This window comes from Bubalus bubalis, chromosome 2, assembly GCF_019923935.1.
Source record: "Bubalus bubalis isolate 160015118507 breed Murrah chromosome 2, NDDB_SH_1, whole genome shotgun sequence".
NCBI lineage: Eukaryota > Metazoa > Chordata > Mammalia > Artiodactyla > Bovidae > Bubalus > Bubalus bubalis.
In genome coordinates this window covers 7346469-7372062 of record NC_059158.1, presented here as the reverse complement: position 1 = coordinate 7372062, position 25594 = coordinate 7346469, and the positions used below count along the sequence as shown (strand labels likewise).

The following is a 25594-nucleotide window of genomic DNA, read 5'->3' as shown; positions in this document are numbered from 1 at the left end:
AAGGCTGAGTGCTGAAGAATTGAAGCTTTCCAACTGTGGTGCTGGAGAAGACTCTTGAGAGTCCCTTGGACGTCAAGGAGATCCAACCAGCCAATCCTTAAGGAAATCAACCCTAAAAATTCATTGGATTGGCTGATACTGAAGCTCCAATACTCTGGCCACCTGATGCAAACAGACAACTCATTGGAAAAGACCCTGATGCTGGGAAAGACTGAAGGCAAAAGGAGAAAAGGGTGGCAGAGGATGAGATGGTTGGATGGCATCCGTGACTCAATGGACATGAACTGAGAGACAGTGATGAACAGGGAAGCCTGGTGTGCTGTGGCCCATGGGGTCACAAAGAGTCGGACATGACTTATGGACTGAACAACAACATGATAGTAACAACAAGCAAGACTTGTATTTCCTAAGTCTTTTTCATTCCGTCTTTCCAGTAATGTATTTTTAAGCATGGCCTGATGGCTTGAGAATGGAAAAGGCCACGATTTTACAGTAGGGAGCATGTGCGTGGGGTACACCGGCCTGGATGCAGATGGGTGGAGAGGGTGTCAGAGGCAGAGGCCAGGGGGAGGGGGCTGGGACTGGGCGGTTCAGTGTCTGGTGGCAGCAAGCGACAGAGAGAGCAGAGCGCGTGCGTGGAGTCGGGGGCAGGAGGGGTGGCCTAGGAGAGTCTAAGAAGCTGCGGAATGTGTCGGTGGTCCAGGTTTGTTCACCCACGATTATAAGTATAAAAATTTAGCATTCTTTCATGACTTGTTTGGCAGCAAAACCTGCCTGGATTGGCTCAACATGATACATATTCCTCGTTTACCCACCTTGATACGAACATTCACACATCTGCCGAAATATGAATGAGTCTGCGTGCAGTGTGCTGGCCGGGTCCCACTGGGAGTTTTGTTGCGTGCCAAATAGACGTGAAATCGGTCCTGAAAAGCTAAAATACTCAGAATTCCACAGCTCGCCTGGCCTCCAGGTTTTTGAACAAGGAACCGTGGATCTGTGTTGAGGATGAGGAAGGCTCGAACATCCTTGTAGAGAAGGGGATTTGAAAGACCAGGGGTGGGAATGGGAGCACAGAGAGGTGGGGACCTGAGTCCTGGGGCTGAGTCCTCCCCTCTTTGATGGGGAGGATGGAAAGCACAGAGCTGTCAGGTAATGTGATGTCGCTCAGTCGTGTCCGACTCTTTGCGACCCCATGAACTGTAGCCCACCAGGCTCCTCCACCCATGGGATTTTCCAGGCAAGGGTACTGGAGTGGGTTGCCATTGCCTTCTCCAGGGGATCTTCCCAACCCAGGGATCAAACCCAGCTCTCCTGTATTACGGGAAGACGCTTTACCATCTGAGCCACTAAGGAAGCCTTCAAGTCAGGTAAAGTGGGAGGATTTCATTTCCTGGTGACCTGATTGCATGGGGTTTGGCTTTTGAAGACAGAGAGCAACCTTGAGATGGGAAAATCTAAAGGTAGGGAGTGCATGGCCTCCAGCTTCTATGGACAGGAGGGCCACGGCCTGACTGCTTCTCCCAACCCTCCACCCTTCCGAAGACCAGGAGCTTCCTAGGCTGGTTAGAGCCTGAATCGTGAGAATCACAGGCCATCAAAGTTGGAAAACCCTCGCAAATCTCCCCTCCCTTGTCTATACCTTCTGATCTAAATCTCAGGGTGCCAGGACTTAAGCTAAGGGAACGGCTACTTAGCATCTATAAACCTCAGGGCTGTGAGTGAACCTTTAGGTCCTGCTCATGCTAGTTCACTGGGCTCCTCCTGGCTTTCCTGATGGAGAAGAGAGCTGCTTGCTGTTTCTTTCCAGCCTCAGTGGCCAGGAAAGAGTGTGCCGGCCACACTCGCCCAGCCTGTCGAGGGTGGACGCCGGTGTCTCCACCGCCGCCCAGTCACTGGCCCACGCTGGAGAGGCATTCCTCCAGCAGACAAAATAAAAGATCGCTGATAGCTGGAGCGCTTTGTTTGCTCTCTAAAATGAATCAAACTCTTCAAAAGCTTGGATTCAACAGCGCATTCCTCCATCCCCCCACAACCTTCCTCCTCCCCACCCCCCACCAGCCCCAGGCCCTGCATTGCTCAGATTCCTTCGGCCCCGCTCCTCAGCGCCAGCTGGCGGCCGGCAGGGTCTGCTCAGATGGGTCAGATGCCTGGGGACGGGGCCTGCTGGACATTCTCTGGCCTCTGCTGAAATGATCTATCCGGGTCTCCAGTTAAGTGACTGTTCTGTGCTTGAAACACTGTGCCAACCCCCTCATTTCCCTGTTCCCTCCATTCTTCTCCGCCTACCTCCACCCTGAGCCTCGCTGGATGCCAGATGGGAAGGGTGACTTTTAGTCACCCATGCATGCATCCAGAGAATGGTAAAGCTCAGGAGTCGACCGGAAACAGAGCATCCAGCCCCACCCAAGAATGTAGGGCAGGCCGTCCACAAGCCTCTGCCCATTGCACCTGGACGGGAGCAACGCGGGGAGAGTAAGAAGGGGCGGCCAGAGCTCTAGCACAACACGCCGTGTTCTCATGTCCGGGCACAGAGACAGTGATGCTACGGATGCAAGGAGGGGTCAGGAAGTCTTTTCAAATTTAAGAATATACAAAGGAAGAACAGAAGTTACCAAGAAGGAACCATGGGGCCTTTGTCCCTTCTTAGGCTTCCCCGGTGGCTCAGTGATAAATAATCTGTCAATGTAGGAGACTCAGGTTCGATCCTGGGGTCAAGAAGATCCCCTGGAGAAGGAATGGCAACCCACTCCAGTATTCTTGCCTGGAGAATCCCACGGACAGAGGAGCCTGGTGGGCTACAGTCCGTGAGTCCGCAAAGAGTCGGACATGACTGAGTGACTAAACAAGAACAGTTGAATACACATCATGGAGCAGTTATCACTGTGCTGGATCCTGCCTTCAGAAAGAGCAGCGGCCATCCTCTGTCCAGTCACAGCACGTCTGTTTATTTGGTCTTGGCAGATCACCTTGACCTATGTAAAAGCCCACAGTCCAAATTTCTACCAGCAGAAGAGATTTCCATGACAGTTTCATATAACAAATCGTTTATTTGGACAAACTAAAGCGTGCACGAACAGAACACCTCAAGGCTGGGGAAAACAGGAGGGAGCCTTTGGCAGGAGTCTGCACAATTTTACTGTGAAAAACTCCTTCTGTCCCACTGAACTTCATTCCTCTGCCCAGCTGGATACATACAAATAATAGAAATCTAAGCCTTTGTACATTTATGACGATAAATAAACCTAAATCTTTATTATGTGTTTCTAACTTTGCTTATCATTTCACTCCTGAGTTAACTCCCCCAAATCCTTTCGTATAAAGAACATACTAAATGTTAAGATGGAGCCTCACAAATTCTTGTCATATTTCACTAGAGTTAAGTGGATTTACTTAACATATAATTTATTCTGTTACTTTTTTTTTTAGTTCTTTGCCAGGGGAAAGATAGTAATTAACTACTCCCAAGTTATAATAGCAGTATTCTGTATGTATAGAAATTTTGCAGTTGCACACGTTTTTCAAAAATCAAGTCAAGGTATTAACCATCATCCATTTACAAGGGTCTTTGTAGCATGTTAGTAACACTGTGTTACATGTATTCTTGGAAGATTTATCAAGGACTCAGAGGGGCCTAGGGCTTCCAAGATGGCTCGGTGGTAAAGAATCCTCCTGCCAATGCAGGAGACACAAGTTCGATCCCTGGGTCAGAATAATCCAGATCCTTGACCACTGAGCCACCTGGGAAGCCCTAACCAGACAAAAAAGGGAGGGAGGGGCAGTGACTGCTTAGAGTGTGAAGTGTTCTTGCCCCTGCCTGCTGAACAGTAGCTCATTTTTTTCCAAATTGACATCAGTGAAGGCTTGGTGCGCAGACAAGACATAGGGCTTTGAGAAGACATAGAATGCGATGCAATGACCTACACGGCTGCAGAAAGGCATCCTTTTCTACAAGCTGCTTAAAAATCTCACTGTGGAGAAGGCATTTTCAAGGGTGAAACAGGACCAGGCAGTAACTGAGCACTAAATGACATGCCCCACGCACAAGGCTGTGTGTAGAATCCTCTGAGGATCTCTGTTCACGTGTAGGTACCAAGGTCTCCCATCAGGCCTGCTGAATCCAACTTAAAGGGGAGAAGCCAAAGCATCCACAACTGTTTTTTTTCCCCCCAAGGATGAAATTTCTTTTTCTTTCACGTGCATAGAAAGCTGAGTGAAGGGTCCTGTGCGAGCGGCCGGCTCGGTGCTGCTGCTGCAGCTGGACTTGGCGCTTCAAAGGTGCACTGGTCATTTTGAAAACAAAGGATGCTGTGATTTGTTTTTAACTAGTAACGAGTCCTTGGGTTTCCCATTTATGTCTTAAGCTGCCAGTTTCTCCAAGTTTCTTTCCAGACGACACCCTGCGTTACGCATGATGGTGCTTAACCAATGCGGCATTTCATGCTTTATTGCGATTACTAAAGGGTAATTGCAATAATTATTAATAATAATAATTAATAATAAATAATTGCAATCAAGAGGGTATGCTAAGACGCCTTGCAAATTTCTTTTGTTGACGTAAATACGGAAATATCGCAACTGGCTTTTAAGGAAGGTCAGATTTGAGAAGCACTGACCCAGACCGTAGGTGATGACAGACACTGGGAGTTGGGGTGATCAACAAAGAAGAGACTTTGTAGGAAAGGTTCCATGAGGAAGATGGGGTGGAAACTGGAAGGAAGACAGGATTTAGGTAAGCAGAGGATGAAAGGAAGGCAGTCTGGGCAAGAGGGACCACGTACACACACACACATACACACACACACACACACACACACACACACACAGACTTGAAAGTACAAGTTAGTAAGATGTGTGTGTTTTTGTGCACACTAGTAGCCTTATTCACAACTGGAGAACTGTACTCGTTCCTCAGTTAGGCTTAGTCCCACTAGGATGGAGATGCTAACTTACTGAACTCACAAATGGGAATCAAATAACCAAAGCGCACAGAGGACTCCGGTAGCATGTAGCACCCAAACCCAGGAGCCAGAAAGCCTGGGTTCACATGCCAGACCTGCCCCTACCTGCCTGGACCTTTGTGTAAGTTGAACAAGCTCTCCAAGTCTCCGTTTTGTTACATGTAAACCTAAAATATTGTGACCCACCTCACTAGGGCTCGTTAGGTGAATATTAAGTGAAATAATGTTTGTGACTTGCCCAGGACAGGGCCTAGAACCTGGGACAGTTTCCAGGCACCAACCCCCGAATGAGCCGGGGTCAGTGGGCTGAGGTAGAAAATTCCCAATGACCCAATGAGAAGTTTCTGGAGACTTATGGAATTGAAAAGTTGCTGCCGCCAATTATTTTTTTGAAATAACTCTGGCATAATGTAGACTCTAAAAAAAAAAAAAAAAACTGGTATCAAACTAGAAATGGTAAAACATGGCTCTAGAGTGAGTATTTCTAGATTGTGTCTCAGGAGATGTGGAAGAATCTATACATTAATCTGAACTCTGGGATGGGTGTATCTTGCACTGTTCTAGAGCATGGGTCATCAAACTTTTTCTCTGGAGGGCCAGATAATACATTTTTCCCTTTTTAGCTTTGCCCTTTTCACCACCTCTGCTCACACTTACTCAAGTCTGCTATTGCAGCTGAAAGTCAATGTGTAAACAAACAGGTGTGTCTGTTCCAATAAAACTTTGTTTATAGACACTGCAATTTGAATTTCATATAATTGATTCATGTCTTATGAAGTATCATCCTTATTTAGATTTTATTCTAATCATTTAAAAGTATAAAAGCTATTCTTAGCTCATAGGTCATATAAAAAGCTGTAGTTATCCAACTGCTCTGCATCCAAGAGCCAGGACAGGGAGCAGGCCTTGAGCTGGTCTGAAGCTCTGCATGTAATAAACGGAAAGAGCAGTCCCACCTTCAAACAAGGGTTTCCCTCCCTCTCCTCCTAAACAACAGGCAGAACCTGAAGTCGACAACATTCTTCTAAGAAGCCTTGGTCCTCTTATTCATTCAGAAGGCATTTCAGCTCCTGTAAGCTATGAGCCTGCAGGGAACTCAGGTCACCTGGGAGCGGGGGACCCAGACATCACCCAGTCATCAGGACACAGCGTGGAGGAGCCTTCTGCTAGGGCCATGGTCCAAGCACAATAGGGGCATAGTAAAAGCAGGGAGGAATTCGTTCTGAAAAGGCGAGGTGGGCAGGGTGGGGGTGTAGATGACGCGGGACAAAAGAGTTAGTGTTGGGACTGGGTTGGAGAGCAGAAGAGGCAAGGGAGGACATTCTGGGCAGAGGAAACTGTCTGTGTAAAGTCAGGACAGTACAAGCGGCTCAGATTCAGTGAATCTGCCCCCCTCCCCTACTCTGTCCCAACGTGTGGAGGATGTCAATGGGAGATGAGGCCAGAAAGGGAGGCTGGGCTCGGATCATAGTCCATGCCGATGCGTGTGGATTCTATTTTTAAGGCACTGGAGTATTTTTAAAGGCTTTTAAATATAGTAGTAACGTGATCGACTCTGTATTCTAGAAATTAAGCAAGTGGCAATGTGGAGTATAGACTGAAGCGGGGAGAGATTTCAGGCAGGGAAACTGAAAGTTGTGGCTGGAATAAATCAGACAGGAGATACAGAAGACTGACCTAAAGCACTTACTGCGGTTAGGATCCCCCTCGAGCAGGGCGCCCCCAGAGCGGCAGCTTCATCTTCCTTTCCCCAGGCTAGACGGGGTGACTCACTAGCTTGCTTCCTGCCCTCATGGGCTCTGACTTTGCCCTTCACTCTTAGAGAGAAGCCAGGTGAGCTCCTCCCAAGTGTGGATGGAAGAACCTCTTCCCTCCAGCATCCTCTCTGACTTTTGGTTGCATCCACGCCAGTGCCCAGTGGCAGCTGGAAAATGGTTTGGACAGCCTCTGTGTCATTTCCCTCATTCCGGCCTGCACGAGCTTCTGGTGGGTGGGGGTTGGTGGGGGGTGGGCAGAGCCCTTGGCAGAGGTGGCAGGCAGGTGGCAAGACTGACAGGCTGAGAGACAGGTTAGTGTCCAAGGCCCGGGGGCCTGGACCACTTTAGGAAGCCATCCAAGGGAGAATGAGGGTGGCTGCATAAACCAATCGCCAGTGTTTATACAGCACAGTTTAAACAGTTATTTCTGCATCCAAAAGCTCACTTAGTAGATTGGGAGGGGGCTGTTTCTGCTTTCCTTGAGAGAATTTGTGTTTCTCCAAAGGGTTTTAAAGGAAACATGGCAGATGATGCTAACAAAGTAACAGTTTCAGCACTATGTAAGTTGCATGAAGAAAAGGCTCAATATTTCAGTAGTCTGCTGTCCATGAGTATTTACACAAACCAAGGGTGAAAACAGAGATGACTAGATCCTTTGCTTCCCTGCTCAGGACACTCCGGTGACTTCCTGTCACACTCAGGAAAAAATCCAAACCCTGCCACCACCCTCTCCATCCCTCCCGTGGGTCCTCCTCTCTGAGCATACTGACCTGCTTGCTCTTGAACGCGCCGAGCTCACTGGTACCTCAGGCCCTTTCCGTAGGTCACAGCCTCTGTCCGGAACGTTCTTTCCCCAGATCTCGGAGCAGATCCTACATAGTATTCAGGTTCCTGCTTCCATATCAACTCCCTAGAGGGGCTTCCATGACCATTATCTCTAACATGAGACACCCCTCACCCACCCTGGTCTATGAGGGTGGAACCTGCTAGAATCCACCTTCTAGTGGTTTTTCCCTGCTCAATATTTTTCTTCATGGCATGCACCACTTCAAAATTGTATAATATATTCTCTGAACTGTTGTCCTCCACTCCTACCAGACTGTGAGCTCTATGAGAGTAAGATCTTTATGTGGACTGCTGTATCCTCCCTTCCCAGAACAGCCCTTGGCATGTGGTAGGTGCTGAATTGATGTTTGTTAAATTAGAAAGCTGCCCAGGGATGGGGTGCCACAGAGATGGGGACATTCCTCCAGCTTCTTCTGAGTGCCCACCACACTTAACAATATCGATAATAGTCTAACAGTAATAATAGTTATAATTAATCATTTTAAATGTATGTATATCATATAACATGAATACTGATATTATAATGGTATATGATGTTACAATGTTATATGATATAGTCATAAAATAATACAAAATAAATTTAATATTAAAAGAATAATAATGGAAATAATACTAATAAGCAACATTTCCTAAGGTTTTATTGTTATTGTTTAGTCGCTAAGTCATGTCTGACTCTTTGCAACCCTGTGGACTGCAGCATGCCAGGCTTCCCTCTCTTTCACTGTCTCCTGGAGTTTGCTCAAATTCATGCCACTGAATCAGTGATGCCATCCAACCATCTCATCCTCTGTTGCCCCCTTTTCCTCATGCCTTCAATCTTTCCCAGCATCAGGGTCTTTTTCAATAAGTCAGTTCTTCACATCAGGTGGCCAAAGTATTGGAGTTTCAGCTTCAGCATCAGTCCTTCCAATGAATATTCAGGACTGATTTCCTTTAGGATGGACTGGTTGGATCTCCTTGCAGTCCAAGGGACTCTCAAGAGTCTTCTCCAACACCACAGTTTGAAAGTATCAGTTCTTCGGCACTCAGCCTTCTTTATGGTCCAATTCTGACATCCATACATGACTACTGGAAAAACCATAGCTTTGACTAGACAGAACTTGGCAGGCAAAGTGATGTCTCTGTTTTTTAATGCGCTCTCTAGGTTTGTCACAGTTTTTCTTCCAAGGAGCAAGCATCTTTTAATTTCAGAGTAACACTAATGTTTTTACTATGTGCCAAATACTATTCACTTTTATCCACATGATGTCATTTAGTCCTCATTATAGCCCTAGCAGGTTGGTATTATTCTCTATTTTACATTTCAGAACACCAAAATTAGCAAGTTAGAAATTTGTTGAGATTCTAACACATGTTTACCGGACTGTAACACCTTTGTGCTTTTTTATGTATGTGTAACTAACAAGGCAGTGACTCAGACCACCTTGAAATGAACTTCAGGTAGGTTTTCAGGTATATTCTGTATAGGACAGCAATAGGAAAGCAGGAGAGCCACTTGGGGTGAGTTAAACTTTTTACCTAGAGAATGAAAAAGCCCTAGCTATGCTTTGGGAAACTGTTTGAAAGCATTAAAACGAGGTGAGATCGTGTTCACTATTCAATGATGCTCATCAAACAAAAAAGGTGATTCAGCTTTACTGCTGAGGAAGCCAAAGGAATGTTATGTAGATCTCCTGGAGGCCAAAGACTCGTCATCGTACAGATGAGAAGGCCTGTGACGTATCCAGGCAGACACCAGAAGAAAAATTTCCTGCAAGCTAGCGACTGTCCAGTGTCTGTAGGACTGTTAGGAAGGTCCCTGCCGTGTGTTGATAGTATGGTGTTGTTTAGTCTCTCAGTCGTGTCCGACTCTTTATGACCTCATGGACTGTATAGCCCACCAGGCTCCTCTGTCCATGGCAGTGTCATATGTTGCATGCTTAATGTGTGTTCAGAAGGACCTTGCAAAATCACTCAGGCTCATTTTCCCTCTAAAGCTAAATGAGGGAAAGAGGCCTAGTGGAGGTCCAAAATGGTGAGTCAACCTTGTCATGACCACCTGAGCCGGGTTGGGGGCGGGGGGTGGGGGCGTCCTGTCCAGGGAATAGGTGCCTTATTTAAACTGTGGTCTGAACTGTAAGCCCTATTTCCGGAGACCCCTTTTGTAGGACAGCTCCTCTCCTGTACTTTTTTGCTTAGCTCATAAAAGTAGAATTTTAATCCACTGGGAATTGGGAAGGGAAAAAAATCAAACTGATTCTGATCCAACCCAGTCAGGAAAAAAAAAAAAACTAAAGGGCTGAGTTTTTCCATCAGAGTCATGTAGTCTGGTTGGAGTCCATCCCTTTCAGGGACAGCCATTGTCTATATTCACCAAGTCTCAATCCTGAGGTCCCATGAAAAGGAATTTTCCCCTCACCGCTCCACCGCCTCAGAAGAGTTGCTGAAGGTGGCCATTTCTGTCCTCTCCTGGGTGATCTTTCTCTCTATAGAAAGCATGAAGCTGAACCAAATGTTCCCTGCGTCAGTGAGAGAAGACTGGTCTTTTTAACTAGGCTTCTCAAACAGCAGGCATTTTTTTGTCCTTGTTCCCCAGATAATAAGTGTTGGTGGGTTAATGGGTCATCTTCAGGAGAGAGGTCAGAAGGAAAAACTGCAGTGTTCAAAGCTGGAACTAGAAATGCCAGCCATCAAAGAACGCAGTACTTGGTGAACAGTGATGATGTATGGGGCGGGCACACTGGCCAGCCCCATCCGAGAGGTCACAGCTCAGCTTTATCCTCTGCAAAGCCAGAGGAGGTCTCTGAATGCGGCTGACCCCTCAGCTCCCCGAGGCCCCGGTGAGAAGCCAACCAGGGAATCCCTGGTGCCCAGCTCCAGAGTTCCCTTTCACTGAGGGAGAATTGTATTCCGTCGCCTTGCAGACTGACACTGCAAGTACTTTGAACACTGAAAAGAACACACACACAAAAAGCAAACAGCCACAAAAGGAAGGGGAGGGAGGAGAGAAAAGGAGAGAGAGAGATATCAGCAGGGGTAGTTAGTAAAAAGGGGCCCCCGGAGACAGAAAACCTTTTGTTCCCTGAGTTCGTTTCATGTAGAGCTTGTGAGGTGAATGGCTTTGGAATGAAATGGATTTATGAAGGAGTTGCTAGGTCACAGGACGCACGGCTGTCAGACTGCTTTGTGAATTCCTTTTCTTTAAAATTTGGATTAAACTAAAAAAAATGTTAAATAGTTCATCTCCTCTTCCCAGGGTTTTGGTAGAAGTTAGGGGTTAGATGAAGTATAAGGTTTGGTAAGGTTCCGGGAAGGTTCCCGAGTTTCTTTTCCACCCTCTCCGACAATGTAAAAATAAATGATCGCATTACAAGTTCTTTGTCAGTTTCCAGGAGTTCGGGGTGGGCGGGGCGTCCGCGTTACCTTGGCCCCCGAGCCAATGGCGAGGCGGTATGCAAACGAGCTCCGTGCTCTGCCGGCCCGGACGAAAACAGTGAGCTCAGAGGCTGGGCGGGCTGAGCGGCGCCGGAGGTCGGCGCTGCGCGGACAAGCGGCCCGAAGCTCGGCGGTCCTCGCTTGCATTTAAGCCCAGCGCTCGATGGAGGGGCGGGCTCGCCGGTGCTTAATGCCGTCTCACTAGTGCAGGAAAACGGCTCAGTTCACCGCTGCCGAGATGAAGTATAAGGTAAGACAGTGACTTCTGCAGAAGCTTTCTCTGTATTTGTTGTGTGTCCACCACTGTGACAACTCCTCTGCTGTGTCCCCAGAAGGGTTCTGAGATGGGTCACCGGGTTGCCAGACAAGCAGGCAGGCAGAGATCCAGCCTCCGAGACCTACGCCGGGAGCTCGCAGCGCGCCCAATCCACCCCCGCTGCAAGTTCCCCGGCGTCAGTCTAGGTCTTGGCGCCGGGGTATGGCAGTCACTGCAGATCGGAGAGCGTCTAACTCCAAGGGGAGCGCGCCTGGGCTCAGGACTCCCGGCTCCCGGGGCCTAGCCTCCACTGCCCCCACCCCCCGGAGCCGTAGTAAGAGAAGAATCAAAAGTGCTGAGTCTCTCAGGCTGGCTATTTTCAAGCAGTTTTCATCCTTTGCATTAAAGCGTTCGCTTTGGGAAGCAGTTTGCCATATATAATTTTAGTGGGAGAAGTTAAAGTCTCCAGGTACTATTATACAGCTGATGATGGAGGATTTTGATACCCATAAAGGATGTTGGATTCAGAACCAACTGAGTATATGCTATTTCTTGGAAACACTTTCATGGCGTTTGAATGGACAGAGGGTCTGAAGGCTCCAGCCAGTTTATTGTCTCCGAAACTCAAAATTTTGAGTGTTAGGACGCTCAGTAGCCTGTTTTCCCATGCATTTGTGTGTTTATTCCTGGCAAAAGGATTATAGCTTATTTAGAATATACTATTTTATCTACGTTGCCTCTATCTAACCAGGCTAGCAGCTTCCAGAACCCCTATTCAGAGCTGACTGCAAGCAATTGAAAGTGAATTTTCCTTGGAGGATGAACACTTACTTCTGTTCTGGAATAGACAAGTCCTAGAAACACAGGGTCAATCACTGGGTTGGGAAGATCCCATGGACAGAGGAGCCTGGAGGGCTGCAGTCCCAAGGGTCGCCAAGAGTCCCACAGGACTGAGAAAGAGACTGAGCATTATTGTTACATTAGCACGTTTAAACAAATATTCTGCTATTGAAATGCGTTTTGGCAAGGTGTTTATGCTTGGGGATTGGCAATTTGAATTACCTGTCTGACCTGCAGGATTGCTTTGCCTTCTTTCTGAATATCTAGCTTCTGGCTCATCCTTTTTTAAATGTGAGGCTATAAATCCTCAGTCCTGGCTGATAGCCACTGGCTAACCTCTGTGATAAGCCTTTTATTCAAAAGCTATAAATCATGTTCAATAGCTCTAAGTCTAACTGTTGAAAGTATCTATTGTGATGCATGAGTTATAGTTCTCCTTGAAAAGGTTAGAACCCTCTGAAGGCAGGGGCATCAGTTATCACAACTATCAGCTTTCCATTTTCTGCCTCAATAGGAAAGATCAGAGAGCTGGATAATCCTGAAAATTCTTAGTATTTTTGACGTTAGGATACAACCGGAGGCAGATCCTTCTACCTGGCAGGAAAGCTCTCATTCTTGATATGGTTCACTGGTATTTACGCAGTTTCTTTATTTAGAACAATGATAGTCTATCACTAATGTTAAGTCCCCAGATATTATTTAGCCTTCAGTGAATCTTTGCCCTCCTCTTCCTATTCTAAATGTCTTTATATTCGTAAAAGCCTTGGAGGGATGGGGCGGGGGGTGTTGTGGGAGAGAAAATGTGTTCCTGCATTTATTATTGGAAAGCATAAATGGCTGCTTTTAACATAGAGTACTGCAACCTGGAAAGTGACAAAAAGTCTAAAGTCACTTTTATTCAGTGACCTCATCGTGTTTAGTTTTATTTTGTGGAAAGAAAACATCATGGCAGCTGATGATGTGAGCTGTGGTTGGCATTCATGGGGAAACCCTGCCTCTCTGCTGGGTCTTCCCAGCATCAAACACCCTGCCAAATGCTGTAAAGATATGATTTTTATTAGCTTGTGGGCATCTTCACCAGCAAAACTTCTGACTTCCCCAGCTAACCAAATGACAGATTGACACCTTGTGGTGACTATAAACGGAACCAATAGCTGAAGCAATCTACTTTCCCTTTCTTATAAAGCCTATTTTCTCTCTAGTTAATAATGGACTGTTTCAGGAGAAGATTTTGTTATTATAAGTAGAGGAGATGACACAAAGGTAGAGGAATGATAAATAACAGTTTTTAAGACTCACCATGACAATACAGGATTGTCATATTTAGCTTTCCCAATTAACTCCATGAGGTAGTGTTAATACTTTATATTCATTTTCAGATATGGAAATTGTGGCTCAGGGAGGCTAGGTAATTTATCCCAAACCACGCAGCTGGAAAGGAGCAGAGCTGGAATTTGAACCAAGGTGATCTGGCCCCAGAACTTGTGACTTTAAACAACTATTAAAGAAAGAACTATCTATGACCTCCTAAAATGTCCTGTGTGACTGCTTTTTCTTCTCCCATGTAGCTCAAGATTCTATGTCATTCAAAGTATCCCTGCAGAATAGGTTTTTTTTGTTGTTTTTTTTTAGGACAGTGCCTCTACAAAGCAAAGTGAAATGAATGTCTGGCAGTTACTTCATTGAAGCCACTTAGGCAGTAAAACCAGATAATTATTAGATTGTAAAACCCTGGAATTGGGAATTACCTTTTAGATACTCTGTTGCTCTAAACAAAATAAATTTAGCTCAGTCAAGACTTAAAAATGCTACTGAGAGATTTATAATCCAGTCACTATAAGATTTTTTTTTAACCAGATTATCTGGTTTGGCTACTTTGGGGATCATAACGAGAGAACAACCAAGCTTCCACTCATTTTGAACTTACACATAGTTCCAAGTCAGCCAGCTATGCATTTACAGTCATCTTGAGCACCGAGGAATGCAAGCTATTAGAAGCTATTACTTTGGTGAATTTTGTGGGGGGGGGCTAGCCTATATCGTCTATTTTGGTTACATTGTATGTGTTTTTATTTGTTCATAGGAAGGGAGCAGTTACTCTCATATGCACTTAAGGTTCCATTGCACTTTAAAGGATGCCCTCTGGAGTTCTCTAATCAGTAAATTATGGGGGCTTCATTTATTAAGAATTTTCCCCAAGCTCCTTTGAATATACACAGCATGTTCTGAAATACTGGAGGTGGGTGAGGGGGCAATGCCTCAGTGGCCATGGCTTGCTCAGTGAAGGCCTCCCTCCTGAGGGTCTGGGGGTGGGTTGTTGCTACTTTCTGCCAGGAGGGTAATTGAGAGGTGGATGCACAGCTGTGTTTGAGCAGAGGCCCCGCCCACTTTGTGCAGGCCCAGGCCTGGTAAGTGCCCCACAGGCCTGGCCTGTTTGATCTCTAATAGCTGAGCAGCTTTTGTGGCTTGGCCAAATTTCTGTATCCTGTGTGCCTACACTGAAACTCTAAATTATTTATCTAGTCTGCCATTCAACAAATTCATTCTTGAATGTTTTGATTGAAGAAAATTACAGATGAAGCTTAAACTACAAATAAGAAAACTACATTCTGAAGTCCAGATTCTTAGGTTCTGACTGAACATGGGTAAGGTAGGTTAGGGAAAGCAGAAAGTGCGTACTAAAGAAAAGCTTTCAAGGGGACTTTGGAAATGTTTTTATTTTCTCAGAGTGGCTGGAGAATATGTGATCCCAGTGTCTTCCATTTAGTCAGCATATTTACTTACAGTCTATATGTAATTCCTGATTCTTTCCTGGCTTTGCCATTTTGATTTTAAATGTTTTATATGCTTCTGAATGGTGTATTGCATACCCTGCCCCCTGCCTCTTTTTTAAATCCCATCTGAGCTTTCAAAGCAACAAAAGATGCTTTGAAAAAATTAACCCTTTTCTTATGTATTGTTTCACTGATTGAGCAAGCCCATTTTCAGAGCTAAATGACTTACCTACTTGGAGATCAAAGTCTTTATGAGACTGAAGGTGTTCTGAGAGCACCAAGTGTGCAAGATGCATGTAACAAAGGTTCCTTAAGCACCCCTTCTTTGCTGGGATGTACATCGGTCCTCTTCTAAGAACTCATCAGCGGCTTCCTGTCTGCACCCCTGCCCCCGACTTCTAAAGAAACTTCCTCTCTACTTTTCAAGCCTCTTTGCCAATTCCCTCCCCTTTTGTGCCCTTAATGACCTCATCGTCTCTCATTTTTTTCATTCAAGCATCCATTATACTTCTCCAGTACCAGACTTCTACAGGGCTGACCTCCCCCCACCCACACAGACGTGACATACTTAAAGCGCTCTCTGTACCCCTATCTTCCTCCCCTCTTCTGAGTCTGCTGTGGAAAATCGTGGTCCCTTGCTGCTCCCATTCATTGGTTCCTGTCTCTTTGTGCCTGTGTGACTTGGTTCGTCTGTACTTGCTAGAAGTCAAGTCTCCTCATCCATCCACTCTATATAATAATCAGAAGCCTAAGCCTTTGTCGCCTATCATCTCTACAATAGGCTTTCTGTTTTTCACCTCTGCCCTACTCTGTTAGCACTGCCTTACTCATTAACCCCTTTCAATCAAATCACTATCTAAATGATACCTGGAACTCACCAAGGCTGCCCACTGGGGCTTTCCAGCTTCAGGTAAGCCCCACTCAATATGAGAGACTCACCCTTTATCTGTGTGTAGAGGCAGATTGATAGGCAAGTCCTTGAATAAAAAGTATGATCCAGGATCTTCTGTGTGTTGTGGCCTGGACGGGGTTTTAGGTGTTCTTGCAGTAGAGGCAAGGTAGAGCGTGGGGTCTGGTGAAAGGCATTTCTGTTTCCTGTGACTCGATGCTCTGTAACCTTGGGTAAGTTAAGCTCTGTGAGCCTCAGCTTTCTTATCTGGTAGGGTGGCTCAGCAGTAAAGAATCTGCCTGAAATGCAGGAGATTCAGGTTCAATCCCTGGGTTGGGAAGATCCCTGGAGGAGGAAATGGCAGCCCACTCCACTATTCTTGCCTGGGAAATCACCATGGACAGAGGTGCCTGGCGGGCTACAGTCCATAGAGTCGCAAAGAGCCGGATAAGGCTGAGGGAGTGCGCACCACCACCACCAAACTAGGGTTAATCTGGCCTCGTGGATTGTTCTAAAGCTGAAGCGAGATATTTTCCATGGGGAGGTGTTTACCATGGCTCCACTGGAAATAGACAATTCTAGCAGGCCCCAGCTCTCCTTATATAAGTAGATGCCCAACAGATGTTGAAAGGATATCGTGGACTCAAAACTTGGATTATGTCGAAACCCTATTTCCTATGTTAAGATAATCGAGTACTATTAAATATTCCATGGGCCTGGCTGTGTCTTGTAGAAATGCAGACGCCAGACATAGGGGTGTACCAACACACCTGTGTCCCCACTTGCTAATATATTAGTGCTTTGGTATCTTCATTGTTATTAATAAGATTTGATATTCCTGCGGTTATAGGCCCTTGCTCATAGTAGGTACTCAGCAAACATTGAATTGAATGTTGGATTACATGAAATACACAAATAGCTATTAAAAGAGTTTTCCCCATATGGCCTATTGGAAAGAAGATAGATTTTGTTTTAAATCTCACTTTTGTTGCTTTTTAACAGTATAATTTTAGGCAAGCCTCCATTTCCTCATTTATAAAATGGGAGTAATAATACCTGTCTCATTAGATAGTTGTAAGGATATAATATTTGAAAATCATCAGTTTCTAGCACATAGTAGGCATTTAAAAATGGCAGCTATGTTATGATGCATTTATAAGATATATAAAATATTCAGAATATACTCATATATAGGTATATTGATAGACGGACTATATAGGTTAAAATGTAAGAGAAAACCTTCACTAGAATTGTTTTTCCATAACAAAAATCTTACTGAAAAAAAGAGAAAAGTCATGACTAAAGTATCAAAGGTGGATTTGATACAGGAGGTGAGTAGGGCCTGGGATAAACCACATCCCTTATCCTTCTGGGGTCAGAGTGACAGAGGTATAAAGTTAGAGGTGCTGATGATCTGTTTTTAGATCACTTTAGGGCTAGAAAGGAACCTAAACAAATTAGTTTGAAATCCCAGCCCTTGGTATCCCAGCCCTCCAGTAACGTATAGACTTAATTACCAAGCCTCCTTGCCAAGATAAACAAAATGGGGCCACTGGGAAGAAATACTCTCTTTTCAATTTAAAATGCAGAAAATAGCTACCAGTTACCTAGGCAATGGATGATTACAAAGAACGTGGGCATGGAAAAGGGGTCCCCCTAAAAAAAAAAAACCCGTTTATACTTTGTCAACAACCCCACCTCCATCTTATTTACTTTGAACATTCCAGTTATCTCCCTGCGGGATTTCTTACTAGTAAAGGAGGACTCCACATGCCTGGGGAACATTACAGTTCAGTTCAGTCACTCAGTCATGTCCGACTCTTTACCACCCCATGGACTGCAACATGCCAGGCTTCCCTGTCCATCACCAATTCCCAGAGCTTGCTCAAACTCATGTCCATCCAGTCGGTGATGCCATCCAACCATCTCATCCTCTGTCACCCCCTTCTTTTCCTGCCTTCAATCTTTCTCAGCATCAGGGTCTTTTTCAGTGAATCAGTTCTTCGCATCAGGTGGCCAAAGGATTGGAGTTTCAGCTTCAGCATCAGTCCTTCCAATGAATATTCAGGAGTGATTTCCTCTAGGATGGACTGGTTGGATCTCCTTGCAGTCCAAGGGACTCTCACGAGTCTTCTCCAACACCATAGTTCAAAAGCATCAATTCTTTGGCACTCAGCTTTCTTTGTAGTCCAACTCTCACATCCATACATGACTACTGGAAGAATCATAGCTTTGACTAGACGGACCTTTGTTGGCAAAGTAGTGTCTCTGCTTTGTAATATGCTATCTAGGTTGGTCCTAGCTTTTCTTCCAAGGAGCAAGTGTCTTTTAATTTCATGGCTGCAGTCACCATCTGCAGTGATTTTGGAGCCCAAGAAAATAAAGTCTGTCATTGTTTCCATTGTTTCCCCTTCTATTTGCCATGAAGTGATGGTACCGGATGCCATGATCTCAGGTTTTTGAATGTTGAGTTTTAAGCCAGCTTTTTCACTCTCACTCATTACTGTCTTCCTGAGGAATTTTCATTTTAATATAAATGCTTCGTTGGTAACCTTTCCACTTTGCACTGGAAAGAGCAGTTCTTTCAAAAGGCAGACAGTGTGACCTAGGTGAATTCAGGCATGCACTTTGAGGAAGGTGGAACAGACTGCCCAGGAAGTATAAGCAGTGATGGAATCTGACTGTGATTTTTTCATGGTTGAGGTGGGGGTTGGGGAGGGGCAGCTAGTCATAGAGATAATATTGGGTTGGCCAAAAGTTCATTTGGGTTTTTCCATATATCTTCCATATATAATGAACTTTAGGGCCAACCCAATAAAGCTGCCAGTGGAGTGTTTTTAAATACATATGCTTAGGTCTCATCATGGACTGGGATTCCCAGGTAGCTCAATGGTAAAGAATTTGCCTGCCAATGCAGGAGACACAAGGGACCAGGGTTCGATCCCTGGGTCAGGAAGATTTCCTGGGGTAGGAAATGGCAACCCACTCCATTATTCTTGCCTGGGAAATCCCATGCACAGAGGAGCCTGGTGGACTACAGTCCATGGGGCCACAAAGAATCAGACACGACTGAGCAGCTGAGATCACACACACACATCATGGACCACTAAATTCCAGTTTATTCTTTTTTAAAACAAACAAAAAAATGACTAGTCCCTTCTCTCAGCCTCTTCCCCAATTAACTTAGTACATGAATTGTGCTAAATGGCATTTAGGGCTTCCCGGTGGCTCAGAGGTTCAAGTGTCTGCCTGCAATGCGGGAGACCTGGGTTCGATCCCTGGGTCGGAAAGATCCCCTGGAGAAGGAAATGGCAACCCACTCCAGTATTCTTGCCTGGAGAATCCCATGGACGGAGGAGCCTGGTGGGCTACAGTCCACGGGGTCACAAAAAGTCAGACACGACTGAGAGACTTCACTTTCAAATGGTATTTAGGTAGGTGGTTCATGATCTATTCAAAGCCTGGGTTTACTGATTTGAAGACATCTTATTTCTTTGTAGATCTTGGTATGTACATTGCAGATGAGAATTCCTCCTGGTATTTCTAATATGTCAAGGTAATAGTTATAAGATGTTACAAAGTTGTTCCTTATGTGGAATGTTGATGTTTATACTTACCAGAAGTAAAAATTGAGCAACCCTGAATATGTAAAAGTGCAAGCACGGCACAAAAATGCTTAATAGCATCTTCTGAATTTAAGTTTAATTCCTTCCTTTACCCTTAGTTGTGCATGTTGGGGAGAGGGGATTATTTGAGAAACTCTAAGTTGTGATCACCAAACAGCATATACAGCTAAGATTTGAACCAGATCTTTCCATTTAAGTAATGCAATGTGTATTTAGACAGCATTTTTCCTAACTTCTAGTTATATGGAAACCCAGCGCTGTCCCTTGTGTGAATTAGCCATGGTCTCACTGACTTGTGGTAGTCAGCGTGATACCCGGAACTCAGCACCTCACTCCCACAGAAGATGGGGCTGACTCAGGCCTCAGGCTTCTCTGTTCCCAGGCTCTGCACTCTACTGAAAGAATGAGCTGGACTTCCCTCTCTCGGCCCCCGAATAGCCTTAACCAGCCAAGCCAGCACACTGCGGAGGCAGGGAAGTGGACTTCTAGGCTCTGCAGCCTCCTCCCAGGACGTGCCAGTGATCTGTCAATGAGTCTGTTGTCACTGGTTTTTTGTTTGTTTGCTTGCTGTTGCTCGTCATTCATGGCGTGACTTAGAGTCAGCAGGAAATGTGGCTGAGAGGACCAGCACTGCTTCAGGACCATCAAAACAACACTGGCAGAAAACCAGTCCCTTTTCCCTTGAGTGCTCCTCTGGGATAGAACTTCTGTGTTCTTCTCTGATTCTCCATCCTTTCCCACTCAGAGCTGCTAAGTGCAGTGAGCACCAGGAAAGGGTTGATAAGGGCACAGTTAGCCCAGGGGCGTCCACGGTGAAGTTGGATGGCTCGACAGTCCCACAGAGGCCTGGATGCCCTTGGAACAGATCTCGATTCCTTGCCAATGAGAGAACATGTGCATTGACTAAATCCAAGACTCTTATCACTACCTGTCTTTTTTTCTCCTATATCCTAAATTCAACCAAGGCAGATCCATTAACAAGATACATACTTAGATGTCTATCTTTTACTTTTAGTTTAAAATATATTTCCCTTCTGTGGGTACATATCCATGTTTCACAGACCCCAACATGGGACAGATGGTCTAACCCCGGGAAGGATATTTGAAACGGGGACCATCTTGGGAAGTTTACACGTGGTCGTTACGGACACTAAACACAGGCTGCTCCCAAGATCAATCGGCTGTCCAGGGCATTATCCCTTTTGCCTTAGGTCAGCTTTCTATCTGACTTTTTCCAGCTTTTTATCAGAAAATTGCCTAGGGGCTTTTTTTCCTAAAGTAGATTCTGGCACACCTTTCATAATTTACTTCTAAATAATATCTACAACATCACATTTTACTCCAGGAGATGGTGAGGGACAGGGAAGCCTGGAGTGCTGCAGCCCTTGGGGTCACGAAGAGTCAACACGACTTGGCGACTGAGCACACACACACATTTACTTGTAAATAATGGTTCTTTTCTTTCTCCTTGTGGAAGTGAAGAAATGAAGGCAAGACCGATTTGAAATACGGACCGTGCGGAGAACTCCTGAGAGAGCACGAAGCAGTGAGCGGGCTTTGTTTCCATTGTTCTTGTTGAAACCTGGCGGGATGGCTCTGCGATTCAGAGCCTGCGGCATCTACATCCAGCCTCCCGCCCTCCCTTATTAAGATCTTAATTACAGACGCAGCTTACTTCGTTGCTAGAGGGAAAGAATTTAGCTTCTCAGAACTGTGTCTGTTTTTTGGTGTGGCAGGTGTAATCATGATGAGATCATTCTGGTTTGTTTTCTTTCCCTGGAGGAATTTTTTTCTTTTTTTTGAGGGGGAGGAGTACAGTTCTTAAGATGCAATTTCATGAGCTCATAATAGTGCAGTAATCATAACTGTGCTTTGATTTTATAGAGACCCTTTCTTCTGAAGAAATCAGAGTGTTTTGCATATATAATTTCATGACTCCTCTTGATGTTATTATAAAGAACGTATTCATTATCCCCATTTTGCAAATGGAGAAACAGAGGCACAAAAGGCAGTGATTCATTGTCATTAGTCTGACAAGATGAGGACCGAGATTGGACTCTATCGATTTAGTAATGTCGCGTGCATCCTTCTGTCTGGGTTTCCCCCCCTCAGCCCTACTGACATTTAGGGTGGATAATTCCTTCTTGTGGGGACTGTGCTGTGCATTGCGGCATCCTTGGCCTCTGACCATTAGCTACCAGTAACATCCACACACGCGCACACACAATGTGACGACCAAAAATGTCTCTGAACGTGGCCACGTATCACCTGGGGAACAAAATCCCCGGTAGTGAAAAATCACTGCTGTAATCTCTCCTACCTCCTTCTGCTTAAAAATAATTGCCTCAGTGGTTTTATGGATAGAAGCACAAAAATACAACCATAAAACGGTTTGCCATCATTTTATCATGACTGAAGTTGGGCTTCATGTAACAGTTCGTAACCAAAAGGAAGCTCCCTCTTACGTACTTAGCCCCACTTTGTTCAAGGGAATACCACAAGGTACTAAGAAGCATGGGGCCTCATAAGGTCACGTGTAAAACCATCAGACCATCTCTAAGGCCAGCCGAGCTCTCTGAAGTCTTCTGTTGGCTTCCTTTTCCTAATAATCTTCCTATTGTAGATGCAATATATAACATAAAAGTGCATACAATAGCTTTCTTCCAGGCCCATGCATTCTAAATGCATGCTTCATGAGTAATGGACTCTGAAGAAAACTATTTTATTTTCATAAACCAGTGCATCCTTTATACACGTAGGAGCTTGTCTGTGTCCCTGGCCACTGAACAGCTTCATCAGTTTCGTTTGGAGGTCTTCTTCACCTCCGTTTGCTCCTGCCATCTCTCCTTTCTCTTCTAACTGAGAAGCTAAGATTAGCTTCCCAGCATCTAAAGATTCTTTCTTGAGGCAACTCTGCAAATGCAGTGCTGACAGTATGTGATTGTATATAACCGCTCAGCCAAGTATACAAATCCATTTTTTTTAAACTCTTTGAGGACTTCAGAAATTCAGTAGGAGAATAACAACCAGGCATGAAACCTAGGTCAGGAGTCATCTAAGGGTTCCAGTGAGGGGTGCCACCCAAGTTGCATCAGCTGTGTTCTGGCTGGGAGGCAAAGGTTGGTAGCATGTGTACATATACGCATTCATGGGTTTAGCTATAACTTCATACCTTGGGGATTGCATACATTGATGCAGGAAGATAAGATAGATGGGCATGTGAAAATAGGAAGATCTTTCCCTTCTTTCAAATATGCTTTATTAGATGTTACAACTTGTGTGTTTTGACTGTTGGGAAATAATACAGTTGGGGGGAATTATATTGTAATATTTGTAGACTAGAGTCTCCTACTCCTTTATGACTTAATTTTCATTTCACTTCCCCAAGTACCTGAATGTTAGAGGGATTTGTCTAGACAGGCAAATAGAAGTCATTTGGTGCCAACATTGTAATGTTGGCTGAAGTCCAGATGGTTGTTTTGCTGTTAATAAAACCTATCTTTTGGGTGAGTGGGTGTCAGGCCATCATCATTATATGGCGCCTGTCAGATTTATCTAGGGACAGACCCTGAAAAGCATTTGTGCCTGCCCCGTGGTTTTGATCCTTCGCCAATACACTATGCTTAAATCTATCAAAACCAGGCAACCTGGGACAAACGCTTACAGATTCTGAGGCTTAACAGCAATGGTACTCAATTCTAAGATGGAGAAGTTTCTCAGGAAGCACACCCTAGTCCAGCAGGAAAAAAAATCCGAGATTAGGAGGGGAACCAGATGCTAAATCTGCTCTGCTGCTTATCTAATAGGAGACCCTCTGGGCTGTAAAACAAGAAGCTTGGGCTAGAATGATCTCTGGGATCCCTTCTTAGTCTAAAATTCTAGCCTGGTGGGTCTGGTCGGGCCATGGGTGACTACTGGTTCTGAGTACCTACAGAAACCTGGGTGTTCTCCCACCTTCTTTCAGACCCTCAGGAGCTGCCCGAGAAAAATCCCCAAACCACAAAAGAGCAGAGAATTGAGCTCATAAAGACACATGTATATCATCAAACTTGTGAGCAAAAGCTGATTTATGTTTCTCAATTAATGTCAGCAATCAAATCCATCCCCCACAGCCAGCCAAGAAGTAATAGAAGTTGGCTGTGAAGTCACACACTTACTTGCACACACACACCCACACCACCCGACAACCTGTTTGCCATTTTTCTTATTTGAAGCAGAGGGTTTGCTCCCAGCCACCATTGGTTTCTTGGTAAACAGGTCCCAGCGTGTGGATATTTCTGTCCTGCATCGACCTCAAAAATCAGGGGTGAATATATAGCATTCGTTCTAGGGCAGGCAGAAAGCCAGCACTTGGAGAACCACTTCTTTAATCTCAACTCTGCTCTCCATATCATGTTACAAAATCTAGTTACATAGAAAAATCCTTCTGACATCCAAATACCCTGATTTGTTGGGATTTCCCTGGTGGCACAGTGGATAAGAATCCGCCCACCAATGCAGGGAACACAGGTTCGATCCCTGGTCTGGGAAGATTCCACAGGCCTCAGAACAGCTAAGCCTGAGAGCTACAGCTACTGAGCCCGCATGCTGCAACTGCTGAAGTCCATGCGCCCAGAACCTGTGCCCCGAAACCAAAGAAGCCACCACAATGAGAAGCCCCAGCATGGCAACCAAGAGTAGCCCCCGCTCTCCGCAACTAGAGAAAGCCCACGTGCAGCAACAAAGAGCCAGGGAAGCCAAAAATTAATAAATTAATTAAAAATATCCAGGTTTACAGTGAGCGTCAGATCTGTCTTCTCACTGGCTCTCAAGAACTAATGCCCCTCTGGTCTGTGAACCACAAAGTCATGCTGGGTTCTGAGCCATCCCTCACCAAAGTGGAGCAGGCCAACATGGAAGGAACCAAACCTGGGCGCCTCCCGGGCCACCATTCCCAGGGCACAGCCGCACCATGCATGTCAGGGTCACTGCAGGTCAAAGAGCACCTTTGGGAGACGAATGCCCGAGGCTACATTTTTTAAAAGCACCTTCCATTCAGGAATTAACATTAACTTGGGGCCAAGTAGATGACATGACTATTCAGAGAGAGCCCAAGACACTGGTGTGAGCTTTGTGGTCATCATAGGGGTTCAGAAGCACTTTCCAGGATATGTAAATCATTGAAATTTGGTCCCGGTGCAGAGGAACCTTTGGTGGACACTGTCCCCAGAGGTCAGGAAACACGACTAGGGACTAGTATTCCTAGACACCTCTAGGGATGTCACACTGCCCTTCTGCAGCTGGTTCAGGGCACCTAATGAAAAGCGTGTCAGGTTGCAATGGAAAAACATTGCTGAGAAAAAAACCTTATATGCGCTCTGCATCATATCTTACGACTCCTAAACCTGAAAGCTCTGTATCTACTACTTAATCTCCAAAGGATTCAGCTCTTTAAAAAATTCAACATTCCAGATGTCATCTGATGAAAGAATCCAGGTCTAAACCAAGTATTCCAAGAATCAAAACCCAGACACTTGCAGATATCCAGGGTTTTGGACCATGACTGAGTCCTTCTTTGGGGAAATTTCACATCCCACTATATCCTAAAGATGAGAGCAGGAGGAAGCCAAAGTGGTTTGATGGCTCTCAGACTGGAGCTGATTTTTTTTTTTTTTTTGACTGAAGTAGAGTTGATTTACAGCATTGTGTTAGGTTTCAGCTCTGCAGCCAAGTGATTTGGACAAAAATATATATATATATATACATATATACATGCTTGTGTGCATGCTGACTTGCTTCAGTCGTGTCCGACTCTTTGCAACCCTATGGACTGTAGCCTGCCAGGCTCCTCTGTCCATGGAATTCTCCAGGCACGGATACTGGAGTGGGTTGCCCTTTCCTCCTCCAGGGGATCTTCCCAACCCAGGGGTCAAACCGGCAACTCCTGAGTCTCCTGCTGGCAGACGAGTTCTTTACCACTAGCACCACCTGGGAAGCTATATATATACACAGGATCATACAGGGCTTCCCTGGTGGCTCAGATGGTAAAGAATCTGCCTGCAATGCTGGAGACCTGGGTTGGTCAGGAAGATCCCCTGGAGAAAGGAATGGCTACCCACTCCAGTGTTCTTGCCTGGAGAATCCCATGGACACACACACACATAGGTGTGTGTATCTGTATTCTTTTTAAAATTCTTTTCCTTTATCGGTTATTACAAGACACCATATTCAAAATCTCATAATAAACTGTAA

At 45.3% G+C, this 25594-nt stretch overlaps 1 protein-coding gene across 3 annotated transcripts in view; it reads left to right on the top strand.

The window, feature by feature from the left end:
* NEDD9 (neural precursor cell expressed, developmentally down-regulated 9) overlaps nucleotides 1-25594 on the top strand; it is a 190987-nt gene that overhangs the window by 124659 nt on the left and 40734 nt on the right. For 2 of the 3 annotated variants that reach the window (XM_006057766.4, XM_044927047.2), the window contains exon 1: nucleotides 11027-11228. The exons of the other annotated variant lie outside the window; for it this stretch is intronic. In XM_006057766.4, the coding sequence (XP_006057828.3) occupies nucleotides 11217-11228 (12 nt within the window). In that variant the 5' untranslated portion in view covers nucleotides 11027-11216. Of the gene's footprint in view, nucleotides 1-11026; nucleotides 11229-25594 lie in introns of those variants that run through there. 3 annotated transcript variants of the gene reach the window in all.